The following is a 26,351-nucleotide window of genomic DNA, read 5'->3' as shown; positions in this document are numbered from 1 at the left end:
TTTTTGAACCCTAAATTATAATTTCTGCGGCCGCCGGAAGGCGACGGCGGGCAAGCATCGGCAACCTCGCTCAAAATTTCCCTCCCGTCTAGTCCAACAGGATGAATCCCAACTCGATCGCTCTTCAGGTTTCCACAGTCAAAACCTCAACTCTGCACTTGTTTCGAAGGTCGATCGATCTTTCCTCCTCTTACTCAGGCGGTAAAATTCACTGCACTGAGGCCAAGAGACTATCCTTGAATCTCACCAGATCACCATACGCTCCACGCAAACGTAAGTAGATTTTTGTTCCTTTTTTATGTTTTGTTTGCTTTTCTTGATTTTTTTTTCGCGCTTTACGTAGTTCTGATTTAAGTTTAATAAGCAAGATTTGCCAGTTCTGGGGCAGAGATTCGTCTCTCCGAAGTTCACGAGCCATTTCGAGCGAGAAAATACGAGGGAAGATTCGATCACACCTACACCGGTGCTCCTCTTTATTTAATTGATCAAACTTTTGTTGAACTATTTTATATTTTAGTCTAGAAATGATAATTCGTCAATCCCGAATTTATCTACCCTTTTTTTTTTCAGATTGATGCTTGCATTATTGCTTGCTACAGTTTGTATCTGAATACTGTTTACCGGTTGAGTTTTTTTTTATTGATTCCTACGTTTTCATCGCTGCATTTTAATTTTGCTCCAGAAATGTAATTCAATTCCAATAAGCCACTATTCTTATCATGACCTTGCTTTTAAATTATGTTAAAGTTCCAATCCTTCCGAAATTTGTGAGATGGGTTAGTGAGCAGGTTTTTGAAGTTATGTTATTGTTTGCTTGTTTGTTTTAGGATGTCGAGCGAAGCAAGTTTGATGATGTTTTGAGCATTCTAAAGAGTGCGAATTCCATTATCCCCCACGTAGTACTGGCAAGTACTGTACTGGCTCTAGTTTATCCACCGTCTTTTACGTGGTTCACAACCAGGTGATTCATGTTATTTGCATGGATAGATCAGCAAAGATCTACAACTAAACTTTTCTTTTTTATATATATTTATTTCTACTAAACATTGGTTCAAAGTATTCTCAATAGAGATTAATCGCTAACCGATCAATGTGACCCTTATCTTTATGTGATATGATTGAGATCTCTGATTTATTACAAACATTTGATTGGGATTAAAAAATAGACATTGAAACCTTTTTGTGGGCTATGACATCTGTTGTTGATTTTATGATCATGATATAATTTTTGGAGAAATCTTATAGTCAAATCTTGGCTGCCTTATTACAACCATAATTGAATTATTGAGGGGGGTGCTTGGATCCCATATAATCGAAGAAAACAAAGAGAAGAGGGAGTTAGGAAAATCATATTCTTTTTATTAATAGAGAGACACGGGAGATGGTTAAGGTGGCTCTCTTACAACTAGGTATAGCAATAAGAGTTTGGAGCATGCCTTATGCATAAAGAGGTAGGATATTACTGCAATTTTCTTCGTTGACTTCCTCATTTTGCATTTTAGTGTTTATTTTCTATAAGAATAGGATTTGTTCTCTTTTTTGTTTAGAATCAATAACAAAAGATTTATGTAGTCCTCATTTTCGAGTACAATAAGTGGATGCATTTTCACAAATTAGTAACTTTAAAACATCTCTATGCAAGAAGATAAATTCCTGACGAGTCTCTTCTAATGCTTAGTGGAAAATTTGATATTTTTTCATCCTTTGACCTTGGTGGATCTGACTTCATCACATAAATTTATGCATTTTTTTAATTTTATAGTGATTACTGTTCTCTTCAAACTTCTACCTCTTTTGTATCCTAACAATTGGTGTTAGAACTATGAAATCCCTTAAGTAGAATAAAGTTGAACTCTTAAACATCTATGTGTCTTCTGGTGTAACGATCACAGTTTCAATAGAAACTGCAAAGTTAAGCGTGCTTGTGGGAGAACACTCCTAGGATTGGCGACCTTCTAGGAAGTTGCATCAATGGGACACAACCACGAGGCTATTTGGCCAGAGTAGACAATATCTTGATGGATGAGAGTTCTGGTTGTTACAAATGATATCCGAGTATTACACTATTTTGATGATAGAAATATCTACCTGGTGGATGATTCTGGGTTAAGAAAACTGACGAGGATGTCAGTTATTTAAGTGAGAGATATTGTGAAGACCCCTTAAGTAGATAAAGTTGAACTCTAAAACATCAAGACATCTTTTGGTGTAACTGTTGGAGTTTCAACATAAATTCCAAAGTTAAGCGTTGTTGTGAGAGAGCACTCCTAGGATGGGTGATCTCTTAGGAAGTTAAACCAATGAGACAAAACAATGAGGCTATTAGACCAAAACAGATAATATCTTGATAGATGAGAGTTCAGGATTTTACAATAACTTTGGTTAAGTTGCACATATTTTCGAGCAATGAAAAATGAACAGGTCAAAATCGACAAATTTGATGATCAAGACTTTGTCTATTAGAATATGCAACTAAATGATTATCTTTATCAATGAACACTTCATCAATCTTTGAAGGGCTAAAAACCGTTTGCTATTGGTAAAGAGGGTGGTAGTTGATGGACAAGAAAATATCATGTATTGGTTGTATGCTGCCCTTAATCATGAACATTGCCTTTAGAATTCTCGATTAAAAGAACATGATAAATGCATTATTAGGCTTATATGAAAGTCTTAGTTGTCAATTACATCTTATGCACAAGTTTTTATTCTCAAAATGTTTTCAATAGTCTATGCTACTATGCAAATCAAATAAATTCAACTTAGGGCCCGTTTGGGGCAGCTTATAAGTGTGGGCGGCGTTTTTAAAACGCCGCCGTACCGTTTGTTTCCCGCGTTTCTCCAGCTTATCCGAAACCGCATTTGGGTTTTTGGCCGCGGGTCGAACCCTGCGGCCCGCCCGCGGGCTGCGTTTCAGGATAGACAACTTATCCTGAAACGCATAAGCTGTCCCAAATGCATCCTTAATTGCAAGTCGATTGAGCTTTGTGGCCATCAACATCGATGATGAAATTTATGCCTTAAATTTGTTTTTTTGCCATATAAAAATTAGAATTTTGTAACAACTAAACCATTGATAGCGTTTATGGATTAAACAACTTAAAGATAAATGACTTGAGAGATATTTTCATTAGTGAAGACGTCCAATAATGCGAGACTTATAAATTCTCTTCATCTTTTATTTTAAAGGTTGATGGCATGATCATGTCTCAAAATAAAACAATCATCGAAGCAGTGCCAAATTTAAATTACAAAACAAGAGCCAGCAGGTGTTAACATTGGGAAGGCATTTGATGAAAAATTTCTGCAAAAGAATGCAACTGCAAGTTAAAAGCTAGAAGAAGAAATCATAAATTTTGTCATTACTATTGTGGTTTGGGTTATCTCCTGTATCAATTTGTATCAGAACTAGCCTGATTCTAGTCCTATCATAGGATTTCTAGTATCCGCCCATACCCGACCCAATCTCAACCTAATTTTTTTCTTTCCCACTTTACATCACTCCTAAACATCTTCTTTCACTTGTCCATCCCGAAACCTTAACCATGCCGCCGAAAAGACTTGTTAAAACCTGATTAGGCTTTACCATGGGTGACATACAACGACTACTTTGTTAAGTGCTACAACGGCTCAAGTTCATCGAGGAAAGGGCCATGGGCGAGGTTACCATTAACCTTAATAGTGTGATCCATGGAGGACAACAGAAGAACAACCGAATCCCTTTCGCAGGGATGACCTCAATGAAAAAGAGGATCGATCCAGACTCATCAAAATTAGTATGAGAGGCCGAGAAGTTGGATCTGGCTACTCAAAAACTCTCTCAACCCTATTCTCTGATATGGTTGAAGAAAGGAAACAAGATACGACTGTATCAACAATGTCTGATTGATTTTTCTATTGAAGATGAACTACAAGAGTAGGTGTAGTGTGACATGGTGCCCATAGACGCTTGTTACATCTTGTTGGAGAGGCCATGACAATTCAATCACAAGACGCAACATGACGAATTCAAGAACAATTACGCACTAACGAAGGAGGGGAAACTCATCGTTCCCTTACCCATCAAGGATTTTGGAGTTGCAACTACGCCTGTCGAGGATAAGCCCGAGGTCCCACATGCCACTTTTCTGCTGTCAGTTCGAGAAGCCCCAGTGGCATTGACCTTAGTCGTTTTAGAGGGGATTAAGGAGGAAATGTATCTACCGGAGATGGTCCAACCATTGTTAACTGAGTTTCAGGAGGTGATGTTCGACAACCTACCCGAGAGTTACCATATCTGAGGGATATCCAACATGCCATGGGTATTATCCTGGGATCAGTATTGCCAAACATGCCCACATACAAGCTGAGGTCAGTAGAGTACGAGGAGTTACAATGACAAGTACAGGATCTCATTACTAAGAGATTGGTGAGAGAGCACCAACTCATGCACGGTTCCCACGGTGTTGGTACCTAAGAAGGATGACTCATGGGGAATGTTCATCGATAGTCGAGCAATCAACATGATCACCATCAAATACTTGTTCCCTATCCCTCACCTTGACGACCTACTGGATTAGTTACATGGAGTCGTAGTCCTTTCCAAGATTGAACTACAGTACAGATATAATCATATCAGAATGAGGCTGGGGATGAATGAAAGACCGCTTTTAAGACCAGAGGTGGGTTGTACGAGTGGACTGTCATGCTATTTGTATTGCCCAATGCACTTAACACATTCATGAGACCAATAAGTCAGGTGTTCTAGGTTTAAACCGAGAAGTTCGTGGTTGTTTACTTGCACAACATCCTTGCCTACAGTAGTTTGGAGGAAGAGCACTTGCAACATATGAAGCGGGTTTTTGAGGTTCTATCGTTAGAAAAATTATATGACCACCCGAAGAAGGGCCACTTCATGACAGCGCAGTTTTGGAACAATGAAGTAGAAGGTGATTCAGGCCCCTGTTTCAGCTTTACCAGACTTGATTCAATTGTTTGAGGTGGAGTACGATGGTTCTAACATGGGTATCATAGCAGTATTGAGCTAGGAAGGACGCCTTATAACATTCTTTAGTGAGAAGTTGAATGAGTCCTGCAAAATCATTTGACACACGACAAGGAACTCTATGCCATTGTTAGGATCCTCCACCGCTAAAGTTACTACTTGTTGACGAGCGAGTTCACTCTGTTCACGAGTCATCAGGTTTTGAGGTTCTTGAACAGTTATAGTAAGTTGAGGGGCAATCATGCGTCCTAGGTTGAGTTCATGGCATCATTCCATTCCATGTTTAACCTTAAGGCGAGAAGTCAGATTCTGGTAGCAAATGCTTTGAGTCGCAACCATCTATTGGTCACATCCATGCATGCCGGAATTGTAAGATTTGAAGCAGTGAAGTATCTGTATGAGACTGATGAGACTTTTAGGGAAACCTGGGGGCAGTGTTAGGAGAGATCCACAGGACAATACCACAGAGTGGATGGTTGTTCCACCAGAACCAACTGTGTATTTCCAGATGTTCGTTGAGGGAGTTCATCATTTAGGAAAGTAACATCAGAGGATTAGCAGGACATTCCGTCAGAGACAATACCCTCGCATTAATGAACTTTTTTTTTTTGGCTCTGAATGATGAGTGATGCGTCAGATAGTGTAGAGTTTGTCACTTGACCAAAACCAGAGGGCAAAATACAGGTCTTTACACACTATTACTAGTACCCAAGTTTCCTTGGGTGGATGTTAGCATGAATTTGTGATGGGTCTCTCAAGGACACAACTAAACAAGGATTCAGTGATGATCGTGGTTGATAGGTTCTCTAAGATGGCTCATTTCTTACCTTGTCACCATATACTTGATGCATCCATTGTTGCTGACTTATATTTCACGGAGATCATGAGGCTGCATGGGATACCCAAAACCATTACATCTTATAGAGACGTCAAATTCCCAAGTCACTTTTGGAGAACCCTGTGGGGAAAGCTTAGTGCTAAACTTCAATTCAGCTCAGCAACACATCTACAGATGGACATGGTGAACAGGAGTCTAGGAACTCTTCTGAGGTTCTTTCATAGGAAATGACATCAAGCAATGGGACCTGCTCCTAACCTAGGCCAAATTTGTTTAAAACAGGTTCATGAGCCAGACTACAAGAATCACACCTTTACAGGTTGTGTATTGACACAATCTGCTCGCTCTGCTTGAGTCAGTACCGGTTTTACCTACTTAGGAGGTTAAAGCGGATGCTAAGGCAATGGTATAGGAGATTTAGATGATACATGAGGAGGTGAGAAAATAGATCACCAACTAGAACCATAAGTGCCGGACACAAGCTAATAAACTAAAGAAGAATGTGACATTTCAGGAAGAAGATCTAGTGTGGATCAAGTTGAAGGAAGAAGATCTAATGTGGATCGGGTTGAAGAAAGAGAGATTTCCTATGGTATAGTTTGGGAAACTCAGACCCAGAGCAGATGAATCTTTTCAAATTCTCAAAAAGCTAAATGAAAATACCTACAAGATTAACTTACCGGGGGATTACCACATCTATGTTACCTTTAACCCGACAGACTTGACTCCATACTATGTGGGACACAACAGACACAAGTTGTCGAACTAGTTAAGTGAAGTGGTTCATGCGAAGGGAGGAGAGGAGCTGTACGAACCTTCCTTGATGGGGAATTTCCACTGACTGAGAGGGCCCATACTTAGCTACCCTAGTAGTATCTATATGTTATTTTCTATATTTTAGGTCAGTTTTGATTCAGATTGCTGTCAATAAAGACTTCAAAATCTAAGTTTACTCTCTTAGGGTTGTATCCGAAGGAGAAAAGGTGCTCCGCTGTAAATGGTCCATACGTAGTGTTTATCTATCGTTACTTACTTCAGTAGAGCTTGTTAGTGTTTTTGCCGCCGCTTCAATAGCAACTATGTAAGTTGTTGAATTGGTTACGTGAACCGGTTCATGCTAAGGGAGTTAAGGAGCCGCACAATCCTTCCTTGATGAGGAATTGACACCTAACTGAGAGGGCCCACCTTTAGCTATCCTAGTGGTATTTATATGTTGTTTTTTATGTTTTAGGTCAGTTATGATTTAGTATTCTATTAGGACGTTCGTCGATGTCCAGGTTTTTCCTCCTAAGGCTGTATCCAAAGGAGAGAAGGTGCTCCGCTGTAAATCGCTCATACATGGTGTTTATCTGTTGTTCCTTGTTGCTTTCTTGTCACCGCCCCCCATACCGTTAACTCCACCATCCCAGTATCTGTTGTTGCCTTGTCGTCAACTCCAGCCCTCCTTACTGTTGTTTCCTCTGCCGCCAACCCACCTTGCCCTACCTGTCGTTGCTCGGCCGCCAACTCCCCCTTTCCCTTATTGTTGCCAGCCTACAACCTTCCTCATTGCCATTTTCACACGCCATCCACCCCGAACACCTTGTTGTCGCCTTTCTACCACCTTTGATTTATAGCCCTCCTTAGTTTGGTGTTTTCATGTGTCTTTGTTATTTCCCATTTTGGTTGGTTGTTTATAACTGCCTATTTGAATTTCAATGAAAATATTTGTTTTTTCTATTGTGGTTTGTGTTAACTCCAGCATCATAAGGTCTTGCTGAGATACTTATATTTTGTTTGATTATCCAATGGCAAAAAATACTTCATTTGATTGGGCATTTATAGATTCGTTGTAGTGAGATATAAAATTTTGAAGATAAAAAATCATGACATGCTTTGTCAAGGGTTCTTGAACAATCATTTTTGAATGTATGTCAAGGTAATAATTGTAAGGGTAGTTAGGATTGAGTAAATGGGTCATCGCGGGTCTTGGTAGTTCATATGCAGCTATCATTATTAAGTTGTTATTTGGTCTTTACATAGAGTCGTTAGGATTCTTTGTGTTCTATAAATACTCGCTTTAAGGAGAATTTGGATATGAAAAATGTATAAGTTGAGCATGTGTCTCCTCTATCCTTCCTCCAATGATTTTTGGCGTCCTTGTAACCCTAAAAAATTTCTTCTTTTCTATCCTATTTTTGGTGTTTTAGGCAGATTCAAATATGACTTATTATTTATTTATCTTTGTTGTTTTGCTACTAGGATCGCAACAGTGGTGTTCTCGTTGAGCCTTGACACTGCCTGGATGATTGCCTTTGTCCACATCAAAACATTTCGCTTGATCATCCAAGAAATTACTGATCGTAGCCAATTTGATGCCTTAGCTGAAAGTTGCAATCATTATATATGATTCAATCACTTTCCAATCATCTGATTCGTTGTCTTTGGGCTCAATCTCATCAATCCTTCAACTATATTCTACCTTGTAACCTACATCGACATATACAACTCCACTTCTCGTCGTCTCATCTCTTGCCGGTAGATTTTTCATTACGACTTATGTGCTCTCTCTCTCTCTCTCTCTCATTTTTACTAGATTTATCGTTCCCCAACCCTTTGCCTAAGCCACCAGATCAAGCGCCGACACCTCCCTAGTTTCAGTGTTAGAATTCAATGATAATGTTATGCTAGATCTCTGATCACATCCACAATTCTTCCAGTGACTGCTTGACCTTGAAGCAAGGTTGAGCTTTAGGGTGTGTTTGGGGCAGCTTGTGCTTATCCAGATAATCAACTTATCCTGAAACGCAGCTCGCAGGTTCAACCTGCGGCCTGCGTTTTAGTGTAAAAATCCAACCGCGTTTTTGGATAAGCCGTCGAAACGTATTTTTCAAATGGTGAGGCGGTGTACCGCACTCATAAGCTGCCCCAAACGGGCCCGGATGATAATTGTGATGAGTATTTACGATTGAGTGAATGGGTATTGTGGGTTTGGGTAGTTCATAGATAGTTAAACTTATATTGTTTTTATTAGGTGCTTAAATGCATTTTTAGGAGCCTTTGTGAAAAATGAGTGAGAATTAGGGTGTGAAAAATGAATTAATTGAGCTATGGTTTTCTTCTACCTGCAATGTTAAAAGTTGTGGCGACTCTTTGCCCTTCTTTTCTAATCTATTTATGGAGTTATAGGCAAGCTATATATTTCTTATTTATTTGTTTTTCTTCGTCCTTTTACTATTAGGATTGTAACAATATATATTGACATAGATTTTGTTTTATGATTGAAGGAAAAATGCTCGTTGGAAAGCTTAACATTTTTGGGAAAGTTATCCCATATCCTTTGTGAATGGGAACCATTGGAGTAGTGTGAATCAGCTTATAAGTTTTGCTACTTACAAGTTTAGCTTGAAATAGAAAGATATGCAATTGTTTCCGACTAAGGTATATTGTAGCATATTCAAACCATCCATGCGTTCAATTGAAGGTTTAGGTAGACAGGACTATTGTAGCTCTTATTTAGATCATAAAATCATATTTGTTTTCTTAGAGAAATGTTTTTACCCTTGTAATGTATTATTATTTGCCACTTTTTTAATGCTCTTGTTATTCTACATGAATAATCAAGCTTTTTCCAGGTTTTATGCGCCAGCACTGGGTTTTTTGATGTTTGCTGTTGGTGTTAACTTGAGTCCCAAGGATTTTCTAGAAGCTATTAGAAGACCAGAAGTTATCGCTGCCGGATATGCCGGACAATTCATCATAAAGCCTATCCTTGGTTACATCTTTGGCTCTATTGCAGTTTCAATTTTGAATCTTCCTAATTCTTTAGGTGAGGTAAATTTTTAGGATTTTTTTTTGATAAAGCAAATCTAATATGCTAATCTCGATAGAATTCATGATTAGGTGCGGGGATCATGCTTGTTTCATGTGTTAGTGGAGCACAGTTATCAAATTATGCAACTTTTCTGACAGATCCACCTATGGCCCCTCTAAGCATTGTTATGACATCTCTGTCAACAGCCACAGCTGTGTTTGTTACCCCTACTTTATCATTGCTGCTCATTGGGAAAAAATTACCTGTTGATGTAATTGGAATGATGTCCAGTATTATGCAGATTGTTGTTGCACCAATTGCAGCGGGATTGCTTTTGAACAGGTAACCATGTCCTAAATAAGGTTCTTTAGCATCGCTTGGAGGCTATAATTCATCAAATCTCATTGCATTCGTGTTTGCATTTTCGGTCTTACTACATGCGAGCACTCTAGTTGATTTAACTATATAGGATAGAATGAGGGGTATTTAAACCCAATTACAATGGATACAATAAAGGAAAGAGATAAAAATAGAATAAAATAAATAGGAAAGAAATAAAACAAAATAAAATAAATAGGTAAAAAATAATGAGGAATAACTAATAACATGTAATAATTCTAATACTCCCTCTCAAGTCGAAACATACATGTCAGTCATGTTCAACTTGGATTTGAAGTCATCGAACAAAGAGAAAGAAAGATTCTTGCTGATGTTGTCCGCTAGTTGACCACTGGAGGGCATAAAAAGAACACAAATTTCCTGGACCCAATCTTTTCCTTAATGGAGTTTCTGTCAATCGCCACATGCTTAGTACGATCATGCTGGATTGGATTATAAGCAATGCTAATTGCGGTCTTATTATCACATAATAGTTGCAACGTGATGGAGGTTGACATACGGAGTTCGCGAAGCATGATGCATAACTAGAGCTTCACAGATTCCCAATGACATAAACCGAAATTCAGCTTCAGCACTGCTCTGGGCAATCACAAACTTTTTTTTTGCTTTTCCACGTGACAACATTGCCCCATACAAATGAATAATACCTGAGGTGAAACGTCGATCATGAACCGATTCGACCCAATCAATCTGTATAAACAATAATAGACCGAGAGGTGTGATCGGAGAAAAACAAATCTGAGCTCTGTATACCTTTTAAATAGCGGAGAATCTGGTGGACATCTTGGAGAAGGTGCTTATAGTGGTCATGATTATACCAATTGCGTGGCATATGTTGGGGGCCAATATGAGCGAGGTAAATGAGTTTTACGACAAGGCGCCGGTAATGAATCTTGTTGACGCTCACAACTTTGGGATTGTCAGATAATTTTTCATTGGGATCTATAGGAACAATAAGTTTGAATAGAATAAGATTGTTCTCTGTCAAAATATCAATCATATATTTGCGTTGAGATATGCAAATGTCCCGAGATGGCCGAGTCACTTCCATACTTAGGAAGTACCGGAGAGAACCTAAGTTCATTTCAATGGACTTAGCAAGAACGTCTTTCAAGGTTTTCAATGTTGGGAGATCGTTACCTGTAAGAATAATATCAATATAAATAATAAGGATAACTACCTGGTTATTGGGGGAATACCGAAAGAAGAGGATGTGATCTGATTGAGCCTGAGTAAAACCATAACCCATGACCACCTTTGTGAGCTTGCCAAACTAGGTTATTGGAGATTGCTTTTGCCCACTTTTGTAGCCTGCATACTTGCCCTCTAGAGGCAGTAGAGTCAAAGCCAGGAAGGAGAGACATGTATACCTCTTTTGTAAGCTCTCCATTTAAGAATGCATTCTTGGCATCTAGCTGGAAGAAAGACAAATCCAGATTCACTGTAAGTGAGCAATAGGACCCGAATAGTGTTTAACTTAGTCACTGGAGTAAATGTCTCCTCATAGTCAACTCCATAGGTCTATGAGTACCCTTTTACGACCAATCATGTCTTGTTGCATTCAAAGGATCCATTAGAGTTGAACTTGGTGCTAAAAATCTATCAACACCCTATGAATTTCTTACCCCAAGGAAGATCCACGATGTTGCATTTGTGGTTCTGCTGAAGGGCATTCATCACCTCCATTACTGTCGTTTTCCAAGTTGGATCAACAAGAGAAATCTTAATTGTAAGAATAATCTGATGGTCTGTTAGGGCGTTAGCAAATGTTATGTAGGTCGACAAACTGTGGAAAAAGACATATTTTGTCATAGAATAGAGGGAGCATGTCTGATTGCATACCGTACTTGGAGAACTCACCTCCCCATTCGGAGGGTTCGTGATGAGGTTGTCGCCCAGAGTGGAGTTAAGATTCTGTAAGGAGGTAGTTGACTCCAGAGTAAGAGCATGATTTGTGCGTTGAGTGTAGACACAGATAGTGGGTGGAGGAGACTGTGTACTCAACGAAACATGGGACTCCTCAGTGGTAGGAACAATGTGGGAGACATCCATAGGAGTAGGATAAGGGATAGTGTCAGAGAACTCAAGCTTCCCTCACTTGAGGCCGAACTAGAAAAATAGGGAACACTTTCAAAGAATGAGACATTAGCACTCACATAGATTTTGTCGGTGCTAGGATCAAGACATCGATACCCCTTTTGAGTTGCAGAGTACCCAATGAAGATAATTTTATAAATCTTGGATCAAATTTATTTCGAGTGAGAGTAGTGTTTTGAACAAAGGTTGTGCACCTAAAAATTTTGGGTTCTAATATGGAGAAAACTCGATTGGTAGGGAAGTATGACATCAGGACGGCTAAGGGGGTTCGAAACTTGTGTATTTTAGAAGAGACTCTATTTATGAGATGGGTGACAGTAAGAATGACATCGTTCCAAAATCGTTTCGGGACATTGAATTGAAACATAATTGAGTAAACAACGTCGAGGAGGTGACAGTTTTTCCTCTCGGCTACCCCATTTTTTGAGGAGTGTTCGTACACGAGTTATGGTGGAGGATGTTCTTAGTTACCAAGAATTCACCCAAAATAGATTTAAAAACTCACGACCATTGTCGGTCCAAAGGACCTGAATAAAAATTTTGAATTGAGTTAAAACAAAAGTGTAAAAATTTTGGAAGGTGACAACAACTTCTGATTTGTCTTTTAAAATGTAGAACCATGTTATTCGAGTGTGGTCATCAATCAATGTCAGAAATTAACGTTTGTTGGTGTAGTTGGAAGTGCGAGGAGGTCCCCATATGTGAATGAGGGAGAAATAAGCGGAGGGTGTGTAAGTGTGAAGTGGATGATGGACCCGATGATCCTTGGCTAAATGACATGTCTCACAATTGAAGTTAGAAATATTCTTATTAGAAAACATTAAATGATATAAATTTTTTAAATATTGAAAATTAGGATGACTTGAACGACAATGCAACAACATAACGGGACACTTAATGACTCGAGATAAGTTACAACTTATGACAGACGTGTCACTCTCTGTGCTCTCCACTTGGAAGTAGTAGAGTTCAGCTACCCTCTTAGCAATTCTGATCATCCTTCCCGAACGACGATTTTGAAAAATAAAACCATCAGAAGAGCAATTAACAACACAATTGATATCATTTGTCAATTTGTTGACAAATAACAAATTATATTGTAATGGGAAAACATGTAAAAAAGACTCTAGATTTATACTGGCATTAGTGCAATCAACCCTTTACCAGCAATGTAACTAGAGGTGTCATCAACAATTATGACTGTATCTTTCCCAGTGCACAGATAGTAAGTCGAGAAAGCTTGTGAACATCAAGTCATGTGATTCGTAACATCCGAATCAATAATCTACGGACTAGAGGAACAAACCGTGAGATACATAAGAATATACCTTGTCAGAAGTGGGAGGTCGATGGATCCAGAGAGACTTGAGTGGCTCCAAGAAGTTTGATTAATTGCTTCATCTGGTTTTTCAGGAATTCAGAGGACTCCAAAATATTTCGTGTAGGAGTCGGTTGAGTCATGTTAGGCTCGGACGTCGCCGTGAGACCTTTGGTAGCCGAGGATTTGGCCAAATGTATGCCTGTTTACCCTAAAGTTTCTAACACTTGTCCAGAGTGTGGTTAGGTTTTGTGACAGTAATTGCAAGTGGGGTGACTGGTCCAAGATAACATGGATGAGGACTTGACACTTTTTGAGATCAAGGCAGACAATTCAACTGAAGGAGTAGAAGTGCCAAACATGACAAATCTCTAGCTTTCTTCCTGACAAATCTTGGTGAATGGTGCACGAGCGGAAGGAAGATAATCCCAACGAAGGGTACGACCTCGAACTTCATCAAGACTTTGTTAAGATTGGTCAGGAATTGGAACATGAAATTCTTTCTACAATATTTTGGAAGAGGGATGGTTTGGCCCGAGAATCTCAAGTGTAGTAGTACAGGTCGCATTCAATCCATAGTGCAACAAGGTCATTATAGTATTTGGTCATGGTCCTCGCCTTGTTTTGCCTCCTGGATTTTCTTAGATACCTCATAGAGTTGGCCGACATTTTCTATATCCGAGTAGATATCACGGACAACTGTCTAGAGAACGCTAGTTGTAGGAAGGAACATATATGAATGACCGATCAAAGTCTCTATGGAGTTGATCAGCAATGACATGACCATGGAATTCTCCACTTCCCAAGCTTTATATGCCGGGTCGGTCTATGGAGGCTCACGAGCCATAACTGCGAGGTAACCAAACTTCCCACGTCCTTCGATGAATAATGACACCGCTTGGGACCGTTGAAGAAAGTTACAATCGCTCAGTTTATGGGTTGTGGTTAAAAAAATTATGTTGGTTTCCGATCCTCCAGTTTGCATGGGAGCAGAAATTAAAGTTAATTCTCTGGCGGAATCAAGATCATCTTCTGAAAATGGTTCAGGGTTGGAGGAATCTGTCATAATTCTGACCGAGTCAAAGGAGATGTTTTTGAGATTTTGATCTATCAATGAATTATGGTAGGGTTATGACAAAAGACTGCTGGCAATGAAAGGCTGGCTGTTTGTTGGAACCAGCGGCTGGAACAGATGGCACTTGCGGTTCGCATGAAGGTCTGTAGGAAGGTTGGCTAGAAAAGCTGTTGGGAGGTTTAATGACTGGAAGATGAACTGTGGCACATCTTCTGCAGATCAGTGGCTGGGAGGGATGTTGGGATCAGCGGTTGGAAGGTTCAGCAACAGGTGGTTGCAGGTAAAAATTCTATAGGAGAAGACCTGCAGGTGGCTGGCGTCTAGGATGGAACCTCATGGGTTAGAGCCATGACTTTAATACCATATTGAATTTGTGACGAGAACAACATAATATTATTGATAAAATGAGGGGTATTTAAATCCAATTACAATGGATGCAATAAAAAAAATAAAAATAGAATAAAACAAATTGAAAAGAAATAAAACAAAATAAAATAAATAGGAAAGAAATAATGACGGAATAAAAGCTAAAAACATATAATAATTCTAATACTTTGGTCTGTATTGGCGTCATACTTTTATATGTTTTATCTGTGTTTGTTCTGGAAAATTATTTACATGTCTGCTGCATCTTTTATCTAGTTTTCTTTTCAATATTTACAACTTATTGTTTTATTTTTCTTGCTTCACAATTTGATTTGCTTGACTGTTTCTAGTCTCAGTTCCAACTTTCTTAGTTAAAGTGGCACTGTAGAAACATTTTTTTTTTCTGATTTTTAATGGAAGTAAACATTTCAAAATTTTTCATTAAGTGATCAGAATAACCTTTATACTTATAATTGTGTCGTTTTAACTGGAAACTTTTTTCAGTTATTCAATTTTCCGCAAATCTAGAACAATATTTTATTCTTCAACTATGCGATTTTTCTTGGCTAATGGTGGAAGCTTTCTTAGAGATCATTTTTAACTATTCCATCATCAATGTTTTTCGATAAGATTGATGCTACAACCAAATTAGTTTAAATTTGATGAGTTGATGGACTAAATTGAACACTGATAAAAGCTTATGACTAAAATGATCATAGCTAAAAAATCGATGGACTTTTTTGGATGATTTAGTCCTTTATTATCTTTTTGATTGCTAGCCTTTGTTTTGGAGGTTTACTGATCAACCAAAATGAATCTAAATGTTCTCTGGCTTGCTTGTCTGCAGGTTTCTTCCGAGTATTTGTGCAGCTGTTCAACCCTTTCTCCCGCCTCTTTCCGTTTTAGTAACAGCCCTTTGTGTTGGTTCTCCTTTAGCAATAAACATCGATGCGGTGATCTCTCCTTTTGGAGTAGCAGTTTTGCTTCTAATTTTTGGATTTCATGCATCAGCTTTTATAGCTGGATATGGTCTTTCTGGATTGGTATTTCGCAAGGTTGATGATGTAAAAGCACTGCAAAGAACAATTTCGTATCAGACAGGTCTTCATCTACTTCAAATATAATTCTTTTAGATTGAGGATCACGAATTTTATATCTGATCTGATCCGGCCATAATTCAGGAATGCAAAGCAGTCTTCTAGCCCTTGCACTGGCGAACAGATTTTTCCAGGATCCGCTTGTGGGTGTTCCTCCTGCCATATCTGTGAGTAAAAATAAATTCTCTTTATAAACAAATCTTTATGAAGCAATTCAGCAATGCTTCTCCTATTGTATCTTCAGACGATGGAGCCGGAATCCTAAAACCTTTTTGCTTGTTTAGCGTATACACTAGAATTACCTGCACAAATTTCAAAGAGAACGAATGATAAAAAACGAAAAGCTTCCCCCAAGGTAAACAATCGGCCGAAAAGTCATTACCAAGCAGGTGAAGTTGCATCTCTAAACTCGGGACAGGTCAAAGCTCCGGAGATGGTCTCTCGCCCGATGACGACAAGATCCGCCAAGGGCGAGGCATAAAACATATAGCAACAAGTATCATCGAATACCTCATACAAGCAGTGACAAGATCTGCCTAAGACCTTGCAAATAGGGATATTTAACTGAGGCGAAGAATCAACTAGGTAGAGGAGACGTAGACCCCGTAAAACTTGAGCCAATGCAACAAGTGAGTCATGGTTCACACGACAAAAATAAATCGACTCATCAGTCGACCGACCGACAAAAGCATAGGCAGAAACCTCTTGATCACGATTGGACGACCGACTTGCTCTTGCTACGACGAACGGATCGTAGTTCGACCAAACACAATGCATGGTCGCCACCCAGTTGATCATCGCACTCGACCATATTCTACAAATCGACCAACAAATTACTGTCATATCAAAATTCAAATTGTAATTCAGATATTGAACGAAATCCATACAATTTATTAATTATATTAAGAACGGTTTTCATAATTGTTCCCACATTTTTGTAATTGTACCAAATACATACTTATAAATAAGAGACAAAAGGACGACCAAAGGGAGACAAACCATTGGGACTTTTTCGATTCCCTCTACAGTAACCCTTGATTCAATTTGTTATCTAATTCACTCGACTCCTAACTCTCGATGTGTGTTCACAAAAGATAATTCAGGATCTAACATCTTGAAGGTTGTGCGGTGAGTGTGGACATGCCCCAGATGAGAAGCGGAACCAATTACAAAGGAGAGTTTCTAAAGAGAGATATCATGCATGAAACTCAATAGAGATGCTGCACAACAGACGTTCATGCACAAGTCTAGGGGCTGTAAGCCCAGACGATTCTCAAGATGGAGCAATTCGAGGTCCTCCGGGTAGCAATCACCAAGAGGAACGATCAGACCCCTCGCTTGGAAGTGGAATCCAGGGGGTTCGTCCCCAAAGTTCCTCACCAAGGAACCCACCTATCTCGCATAACCAGGTTAGCAACCAGTAGATAGAGGGGCAAGGCGAGTCCAAACACATCAACACAGCCGAACGCAAGCGAACAGGTGATGGGAAGAACGAATGCAAGTGCACGTTCGACCAAATCAAATAGGCGATATCTCCGCCCAAGCTGAGGATTCCTCGCTTAGATTCTTATGAAGGAAGAACCGACTCAATCAACTACTTTGCATTGTTCGAATCATCCGTTGGTCTGCTCCAGATTGACGACCTAATAATGTTCGTCTCTTCCAAATCACCCTGAAATAGTCGGCCCTTCGGCAGTTCAACGGTTTGCCAACCGAAACCATCCCAAGTTACTATGAGTTTAAGAGACTCTTCGTTTCACACTTCTCAAACGTGCAGAAGCCGAAGAAAGATTCAAACACCCTTCTCGACCTTAAGCAGGGAGAAAACGAGATCCTACGGTCCTACATCACCGACTTCCAGGACGAGATGCTGGAAGTTAGAAATCTGAAGCCGGAAATAGCCGTAACATTCTTGAAGCGAGGAGTTCAAAGCAAACGATTCAAGTATGACCTAAATCTATTTAAACCAACGGTTTTTGCGGAAATATTGGAGATGGCGAATGAGCACATACTTGCCGAAGAAGACCTCTAATGCTCCCCGAAGGGTAAGCCAGAATTGTCTAACCATTCGTCAAAGAAGTGGAAAGAACGGGGTGAATAACAAAGGGCGAAGGACAATCAGTTCACCTGACACCAGGACAACAACATGTTTGGCAGGTGTTTAGATGATTCTTAGCAACGCAACCATGACAAGTAGCGTTCCGATCAACGGTCAGCTTAATATTATGAACAATTGTATGTTTACATGGAGATGCAAAGTTTGACACCCCTCAACGTGTCGATGGCCGAAATAATCTAGGCCAAAACAAGGACAACTTCAAACTGGCCCCACTGCTAAAGGAGCGACCGACATCGCGAGATCCGAAAAGGCATTGCCAGTATCACTGTGACCATAGACATGACAAAGAGGAGAGCTGCCACCGACGGAACCTTATTGAGGAATTCATCTGTGCTGAAAAGCTTAGGGAAATGGATTGACTGTTGTGTAATAAATCGAAAAATTTCAATGCCTTCTGGCTGCGAGTCGACGTGGAGTCAGTCAAGTAGATTACCCAGGGATGACTCTATCATCGCCGGCGATAGGATCTGCAAAAAAGGTAGCGAAAGTCATCCTGAAAACCCTTGTCAGCACCGCACCCTCTCAGGTAACAACAAGATCAGTGTCGTAAAAAAGAATCGATCAAGATCAGTATCCACTCAAGGACAAATCGACTTAAGCGAACGGAAGAAACAAGAGTTAACCGACCGAGACACTATAGTCAAATCAATTTTTTTGATTCCACGAGCCAGCCTGAGAGCAAGTCTCTCTAAAAGCCAGTGTCACAGGTAAAACAATAACTTTCGCAACAAAGCCAAAGTGATGAAAGTAATCGTGAAAAAGCAAAAGGGTTCCATTTCATTAATATGTAATGAATTACAGGCCACTGACAAATTTTCAGGCAAAAAAGAAAAAAAAAGGAAAAGGAAAAAAAGATCATCGCAGGGCGGAAGTGCTACCGAGTAGCTGATTGATCATTGCTTTGATCACTAGAAAATTCACTCCTGCTACTCAAGCCATCATTCTCTTCCGAGGGATCAACAGGACGATAAGGGATCAAAGCATTGAACTCGGATGGGTCGAGGAACATCGGGTCGAGGAACATCGGGTCGACAAAACCGTGATGAACGAACCACCGGGTAGCATGCTCGATCCCCAGCCTAAGTTGGCTCGCTAACTCCTCGCGGGGGACAAGTGACTCCAATTGCCCCCCTGAGCTTAGAGACCACCTTCTTAAGCTGCTCCTCCCTTCGTTCAGGCTGCTGTTGAATCAATTCGATAAAGTCCCGAATTTCAGAAGCCCTGTGAAGGTCATTGGTCAGGTAGACAACTTGCTCTTGGGACTTCGACAGGATCTCCTTGCTACCCTCAGAGAGTTTGCATTTTCCATAAAAGCAATTCCTAAGAAGTGAGAATCTCGCTCGTCTCCAAATGCGATGAGCGACACACTCGAGAAGTCTCTCGTAGGAAAGTTCCTTGAGATCCTCCTGAAAAGCCTAAGACCAAGTCTTTTCCGCCAGGAGAGGCGGCATACGCCGAGTATCGGCCGTAGGGGATGCCAGTCCCTTTAGGCATCCAACAAGCTGAATCGCTCGTCATCACTTATCCATAAACATCCCTCGCCTCCTTCAAGCGAGCGCCAATTAGGGTCCCCCCGTTTTCTCTTCAGGGAGGGAAGGGTCGGGACGTCAACACCCTTGCCGACTCCTTCCCTTCTTGTCTCAGAACAAAAGTTATAAATCGCTCGATACTAGGACACGCAACATCAAGAATGGTACCTGTCATAAATGCTCACGGGGGAGACCGACCTTCAACTTCTGCGGCTGCTTTTGCTCCGCTGCTTTCACTCTTGCGGCTTCATTGGCATCTGAAGCCCTCCAATCACCCGGGGTTATCCTTCCATCACCCGGTTCAACGTTCTTTCTGCGATATACTGATAGACCGATATCATACTTCATTCCAACACCTCTTTGACGTCTTGCAGATTGGCCGGTAAGGCCCTTGACTTGCTGCCAGCCACGTTCCGCCGACGAATGGCAATCTCACAGTCGTCAGATATAGAACCAATCAAGAAATTTTTACGTCAATCCTTGATCTTATTCCCAACGCCGAGCTAGCGAAGTCTTCAACCAGGTGAAAACATGACAACATCCCTGGTCGAACTTGAGGAGTAGTGACTGAAGGTGTCAATCGACAAAGGGATGATTAAACGACGAAAAAATATGACGTAAGTCATGATGGTCGCGATGGTGTTCTGAAGAACTTGGGTCAGAATGACCCCTTATGTAGTGAACATGCTCATAAGCTCCGATCATAAGGGCAGCCAGAGACCATTTTTAAACTGATTCTAGTAGAAAGAACACCAGATCAAGGCTCACGTCATCCGTCGAGTTCCTTGCGACGGACATCCTGCGGAGGGTGATCGTGGCATCCGACACGTAGCGCTCTTGAAGACTCTTCATGTCCTGGTCCGTCAAAGAAGAGGGATCGGCCGCCCTCACGGTGCCAAAGGGAACTAGAGAATACTTTGGAGCCATCACAGTCAAACGAAAAGAACGAAAGAAAATGAAGGAAAATGAATCAGAAGACTTGAAGAACAAAGTACAAAGGCGGAATAAGGCGACTCCTAACCCTATTTATAAGATAGGCGAGCACACCAAAGAGTCGCATAAAGATAGGCTTCACATCAATTGTCATTTCAAATTCCTCAAAATATTATTTTATTACAAATATTATTATTACAGGTTTCGAACAAAATGCTTAATAAATGGGTCCTCCATGGCTTCAGATGAGGCATACCCCTTCTCAAGCAATCTTTGGAGGACCATCTCTCCACCAAGCCTAATTTGCTCTATCCGGTCAGCCTCATTATAGAATCGACTCAGAAATACCAAATCGTGGATGAATCTCATCTCAGCTCGGATGTCGTTCAGGGAACTTAGTAGCGAGCAATGGTAGTTGGTTGTTGTTGAAAGGCGACCTCCAAATGTTCATAATGGGCCATCCACCCCAGCACGGACGAGTCGACAGGGCTTTCCTTTGTCTGGTGCAAAACTTCTACCATATTCTGCACTCGACATGCCACCGACTTAGGAAGGAGTCTCTGGTACACAGGTTGATGCTGTTGGGAGCCTCCGCCCGCATCGGGGGGGGGTGATCACATCATGGGATTCAATGACAATGATAGGATTCAAGTTGGCCACATTTCTCGACGGCCTACCGCCATCGACATCCTTCGTCCCGACCGACATATCTGCATTTGAAAAGGAAGATTAAGTTCCTACGCCAGCAAAAGTAAAAAAGAAATTGCTTACATACTCATAAGCCTCTCAAGCTCCAACCCAGTGATGGGATAACCTTTCTTTCCCTCTATAATGCCTCCTCCCTTTTCCCTCGGGGGCAACAAAAAATGGTCAACCGCCACCTCTGCCCTCGGGCAACAACAATTGTTGACAAACTTTTCCCTGGACGAGGCTGATGGGTCAACCACAGCCCCGACTTTGCTCGGGCCAGAACCCAAGGGTTTCTGGATCCTCTTTGGCGACTATTTTTTGGGCCCCTCAGAAGAAGCAACTCAGTTGATCGACTCTCGCCTCTTTTCTTTCCTGACCACTTTTTTCTTTTTTGGGACAAATGTCGGAGCAGGTAGATACCCAACTAAAACCGGTAGCTCCGAGTCGACCGTCTTGTTGCTCATGCTACCCGACATGATGTCTACTCAGCAACCTGGAAAACATTGGCAAAAGATGAACAACTCAACTCCGGGCATGAAAATATTGGGAGAACTAATCATTAAATTTTCTTAATTTTTGTGACACAGTTAAGAAAATTTTCCTGTTCTTATCGCAGATATCGCCACAAAGGAACAATAAAATTCAGAAAATTAAAATGTATACACTAGAACTAGCGTCACAAATCTCAAAGAGAACGAACAACAAAAAAAAAAACAAAAAGCTTCCCTTAAGGATAAACAGTCAACCGACAAGTCACCGCCAATCATATGAAACTGCGTCTCTAAATCCGGGACAGGTCAAATCTCTGGGGATGGCCCCTCATCTGATACCTCATAGAAGTAGCGCAAAATCCACCTAAGACCTTACAAATAGTGGTATTTGGTTGAGGCGACGAATCGACCAGGTAGACGAGACGTAAGTCCTGTAAAACTTGAGCCAAAGCGATAAGTGAGTCACAATTCACCCAACAAAAACAAATAGACTCATCAGTCGACCAACCGACTGACAGAAGCGCAGACAGGAACTCTTTGATCGCGATTGTACGACCTACCTGCTCTTGCCGCGACAGACGAGATCGTCGCTCGATCGAACGCCTCGGTCGACATAACATATGGCACAATAGTCATCCAGTCTATCGCCTAACTCGGCCGCATTCTAGCGAATTAATCAACCAATTACCGTCATATTAAAAGTCAAATTGAAATACAAATATGAAATGAAATTCATACAATTTATTAGAGCATTGATCATATTAATAATGCTTTTCATAACTGTTTCTTTCTTTCTGTAATTGTACCAAATACATTCTTATAAATAATAGAAAATGACGACCAAAAGGAGGCAGGTCAATGGGACCCCCGGGTTCTCTCTGCAGTAACTCTTGATTCACTTTGTTCTCTTCTTCATTTGACAATTAACTCTCTAGGCGTGTACAAAAAAGACAATCCAGGATCCAACTTTTAGGATCAATTATATTTTTGATTGGGGGCATTTAAATACATACCACCCAATTCCTATGTATTTATATGTCTAATACCTTTACTTCGCTTTTTTACATTTATACCAATCAAATCTCTGATACCATATTAAAAATACCACCATTTCAAAAAAAGCAAAATACACCTTTTCATGCTCAGGTAAGGAGGCATGGATGTAAAAATTAAAGTTAAGATGTTAGATATGTAATTGAGTGGTATGCATGTCAATTTTTCCTTTTGCTTTTTTAAAAGTAAAAAAATATATATTTGTTTAGCGAATTCTTTACTTTTTTTTTTATTTTTAAAAGTAAGTTAACATGCTTTTGAAAACACTCAAAATAACTTTTTAAGTGCTTAGCTGTTTTGGAAGTAATCATTTAGTAATTAAATATGCCAAATATTTAGTTTCAAATCAAAACATAAATAAAATAAAATAAAAAAATAAAAACAAAAAATAAAGGTGTATTTATTTTGAAAGAGGCAATTTTTTTCACCTAAAATAAAAGTCTTATTTAATAGAGGCGGAAACCTTTTCGTAATGTCAAATTGTTTTTTTCTTCTGAATATTCTCAAGTATACTCAAATTTGAAGTTTCCTCGAATTGCAAAAATTACTTAAATAGTGTTCTAAAAGTGGCTTATGAGATGATTTGCTAATAGGATGTCTCACAATTTGATCACCATCATTATCATCTTTAACATTATACAAAACTTCTTGTGATCTGCTGAATATATTTGGTATTACATCTGTTTTTCATAAACTGTTTTGCGCAATTTCTATCCATATGACTTTTGCCTCTCTTTTTTCCGTAGTCCTTTGACATTAATTTTAAATTTACATTTTATTGATTCATGCTCTACCCCTGCAGTCAAACTACTTATAATTTTTTTCATTATTTATTTTTTTAGATACTATTTTCAGTTTCTCTTGCATTGTGATCTCTATTCTGTTTCTTGTTAAGACGGTGTTTGGTAGCATATTATTTATGAAATTTAATCATAAATTTAATTTAAATCCAGCTAAACACCAAAAACAAATAAAGAAAATAAATCTAACTCCCAGTTAAATCTCATTTTCTCGCTTTCCGTCACTTTTGAGACGTAAATCCAGATTTCGTAAATCCGATTGCGAGCCATATTTTTTCCGTTGTCGCTTGTGATCTTTTCTGATCACCGACCTGATTTGATAAATCCATATTTATTGAATTTCATAAATTCTATTTAACATTAATCTAATATGCAGCCAAACACCGATTAAGTTTTCCACATCATTCATAATGAATTGGACTATTAATGTTCGCTTCTCAATGCTCTAGATTCATATTATACATCTGTTGTGAAAAAACAACGACAATAAAGCGAAAAATGGAACGAGAAAAATTACACGCAGAAAAACACTAGAGCGACATATATTTATGTGGTTCGACAAATTTGCCTATGGCTACGAAGCTGCAGAGGATTTTACTTATTCTAGGAATTACACCATCGAACTTCTTGATGTTTACAAAAAAATCTCTATTTTCTTCTCTTCCTTCCTCCCTCTCTCTCTTCCTCTCTCTCTTAGAAAATTTGGCTTGGCCTGACTTGGCTTTATGCTTTATGACAAGCCAAGAACGACTTTTTATAGAAATTAGAAGAGCTATAGGTGAGAGGTAGGTGAGCTGTAGGTGAGATGTGGTAGGTGAGCGGTAGGTGAGATTCTTAATTAGGAAGCTAATTAACAACAATTAATTAAATTGCGGTGGATCGGGTCTTCACATTACCCAACAATTCTCTCACTTGGAACTGAGACACTGATTGCATCACCTACTGGTTACATCATCTACTAGCTGTACTAACATTTTCTTCAAACATGCATCACCTATTTTATCCCATCCCCACAATATCAAAAGCATTTCCATCAGCCAGATATACCTTCCCAATGTTAACTGGAACATAATTTCACATTAACTCTTGGCAGGAAGATGTATGGAAGGAATCCCCTGAATCCAGTATCCAGTCATCAACAGAACTGTGAACTGCTAACAATAGTGCATCATGTATTTCTTTAGTTACAACATTAGCGTCATCATTCTCCTTCTTGTTAGGATTCCTGCAATTCCTTTTTATGCGGTCAGCCTTGCTATAATTTTAGCAGGTTGCCTGTTCATCAGACTTTGATTTTGATCTTCCTCTGTTTGAGTTCATGTCATGTGATCTCCTTTTGAAATTAGCATTTAATGCCGAACTTGAATACGAGGTCTCGTCATAATCTTTCCTGCACACCTCCTCAACCAAAATCAAATCACAAATATCATCATATTTCAGCTTAGATTTTCCTGCAGACCTGCTAACTGTCATCCTCATGGCTTCCCAGCCCCAGCTATTTGACCCCAGCTATTTGACAATAAAACCAACAATATCAACGCACATATCTCATCATCAAAATCAATTTCAATAGACAACTGATTTGTGATAGTGTTGAAATCATTCAGGTGTTGAGTAACAAACACACCTTCCGTCATCTTCAAGTTGAATTACTTTTTCATCAACTGCACATTGTTATTCGCCGATGACTTTTCATACATATCTGATAAAGTCTCTATGAAATTTGTAGTAGTCCTCTTCTTGATGACGTTGTGAGCAACTGATCTCGATAAAGTTAATTGAATAACTTACAGAACCTGTCGATCCAACATATTTCATTCCGTCTCGTCCATCTTTTACGGTTGTTTTCCCAGTCACAGAAGATGAATTTTCTTCCCATAGAGACAGTCCTCTATCTGCATTCTCCAGTAAGTAAAATCTGTACCATTGAACTTCTAGATCCCCGATGCATCACTTTGTCTCCGCTCATCGTTCTTCCTTAGATCTGAACCCAAGTCTCTGATACCAGTTGTAAAAAAACGACGACAATAAAGCGAAAAATGGAACGAGAAAAATTGCTCGCAAAAAAATGCCAGAGCGACACAGATTTACGTCGTTCGACAAATTTGTCTATGTCCACGGAGCTGCAGAGGATTTTGTTTATTCAAGGAATTACATCGTCGAACGTCTCGACGTTTACAAGAAAATCTCTATTTTTTTTTCTCCCTTCCTCATTCTCTTTTTCTCTTTCTCTCTTAGAGGACGTGGCTTGACTTTATGTTTTTTAACAAGCTAAGAGAAGCTATTTATAGAAACCAGGAGAGCGGTAAGTGGGAGGTGGGTGAGCGGTAGATGGGAGGTGGGTGAGCGGTAGATGGGATGGTTGGTGAGCGATAGGTAAGATTTTTAATTAGAAAGCTAATTAACAACAATTAATTAAATTACGGTGAATCGGATCTTCACATTACCCAACATTACCCAACACAGATCTACTATAAATGTAATTTTAAAATTTATTTTTTATGTATTCAAAATAATTTTATCATATTCTCAATAAAATTTTCTCCTAAAAGCATTTAAATTTACCCACCCACTATTTTTGCGTTGGACCAAATTTTCATTCTTGCAGCAGCTTTCTGAAATAAATGCATTATCAAATCTCTTCTGCTTGACGTGTCTCATAAAATTTGCAGGTAGTGTTGATGTCTCTGATGGGATTTGCTCTAGTATTGCTGTGGTCCCACAAGCCATCGCAGCATTGAGTATCAAAACTTTTCCTCACTGGTAATT

At 39.6% G+C, this 26,351-nt stretch overlaps 1 protein-coding gene across 5 annotated transcripts; it reads left to right on the top strand.

The window, feature by feature from the left end:
* On the top strand, positions 1 to 26,351 carry LOC110030552 (probable sodium/metabolite cotransporter BASS5, chloroplastic). Of its 5 annotated transcripts, none has more exons than XM_020733310.1 (8): positions 1 to 273; positions 378 to 463; positions 828 to 961; positions 9,437 to 9,630; positions 9,705 to 9,957; positions 15,718 to 15,971; positions 16,052 to 16,134; positions 26,255 to 26,351. In XM_020733310.1, the coding sequence occupies exons 1-8, from the start codon at positions 102 to 104 to the stop codon at positions 26,321 to 26,323; spliced, it is 1,245 nt and encodes a 414-aa protein (XP_020588969.1). In that variant the 5' UTR covers positions 1 to 101; the 3' UTR covers positions 26,324 to 26,351. The 5 variants fall into 5 exon arrangements, with proteins under 5 accessions (XP_020588969.1, XP_020588968.1, XP_020588971.1 ...); XM_020733309.1 differs by having other exon boundaries at positions 369 to 463; XM_020733312.1 differs by lacking the exon at positions 828 to 961 and having other exon boundaries at positions 199 to 273; positions 389 to 463.

The sequence above is a fragment of the Phalaenopsis equestris genome, unplaced genomic scaffold (assembly GCF_001263595.1).
Source record: "Phalaenopsis equestris unplaced genomic scaffold, ASM126359v1 Scaffold000740, whole genome shotgun sequence".
NCBI lineage: Eukaryota > Viridiplantae > Streptophyta > Magnoliopsida > Asparagales > Orchidaceae > Phalaenopsis > Phalaenopsis equestris.
Note: the sequence above shows the minus strand (reverse complement) of the source record. Positions and strands in the feature narration are given on the sequence as shown.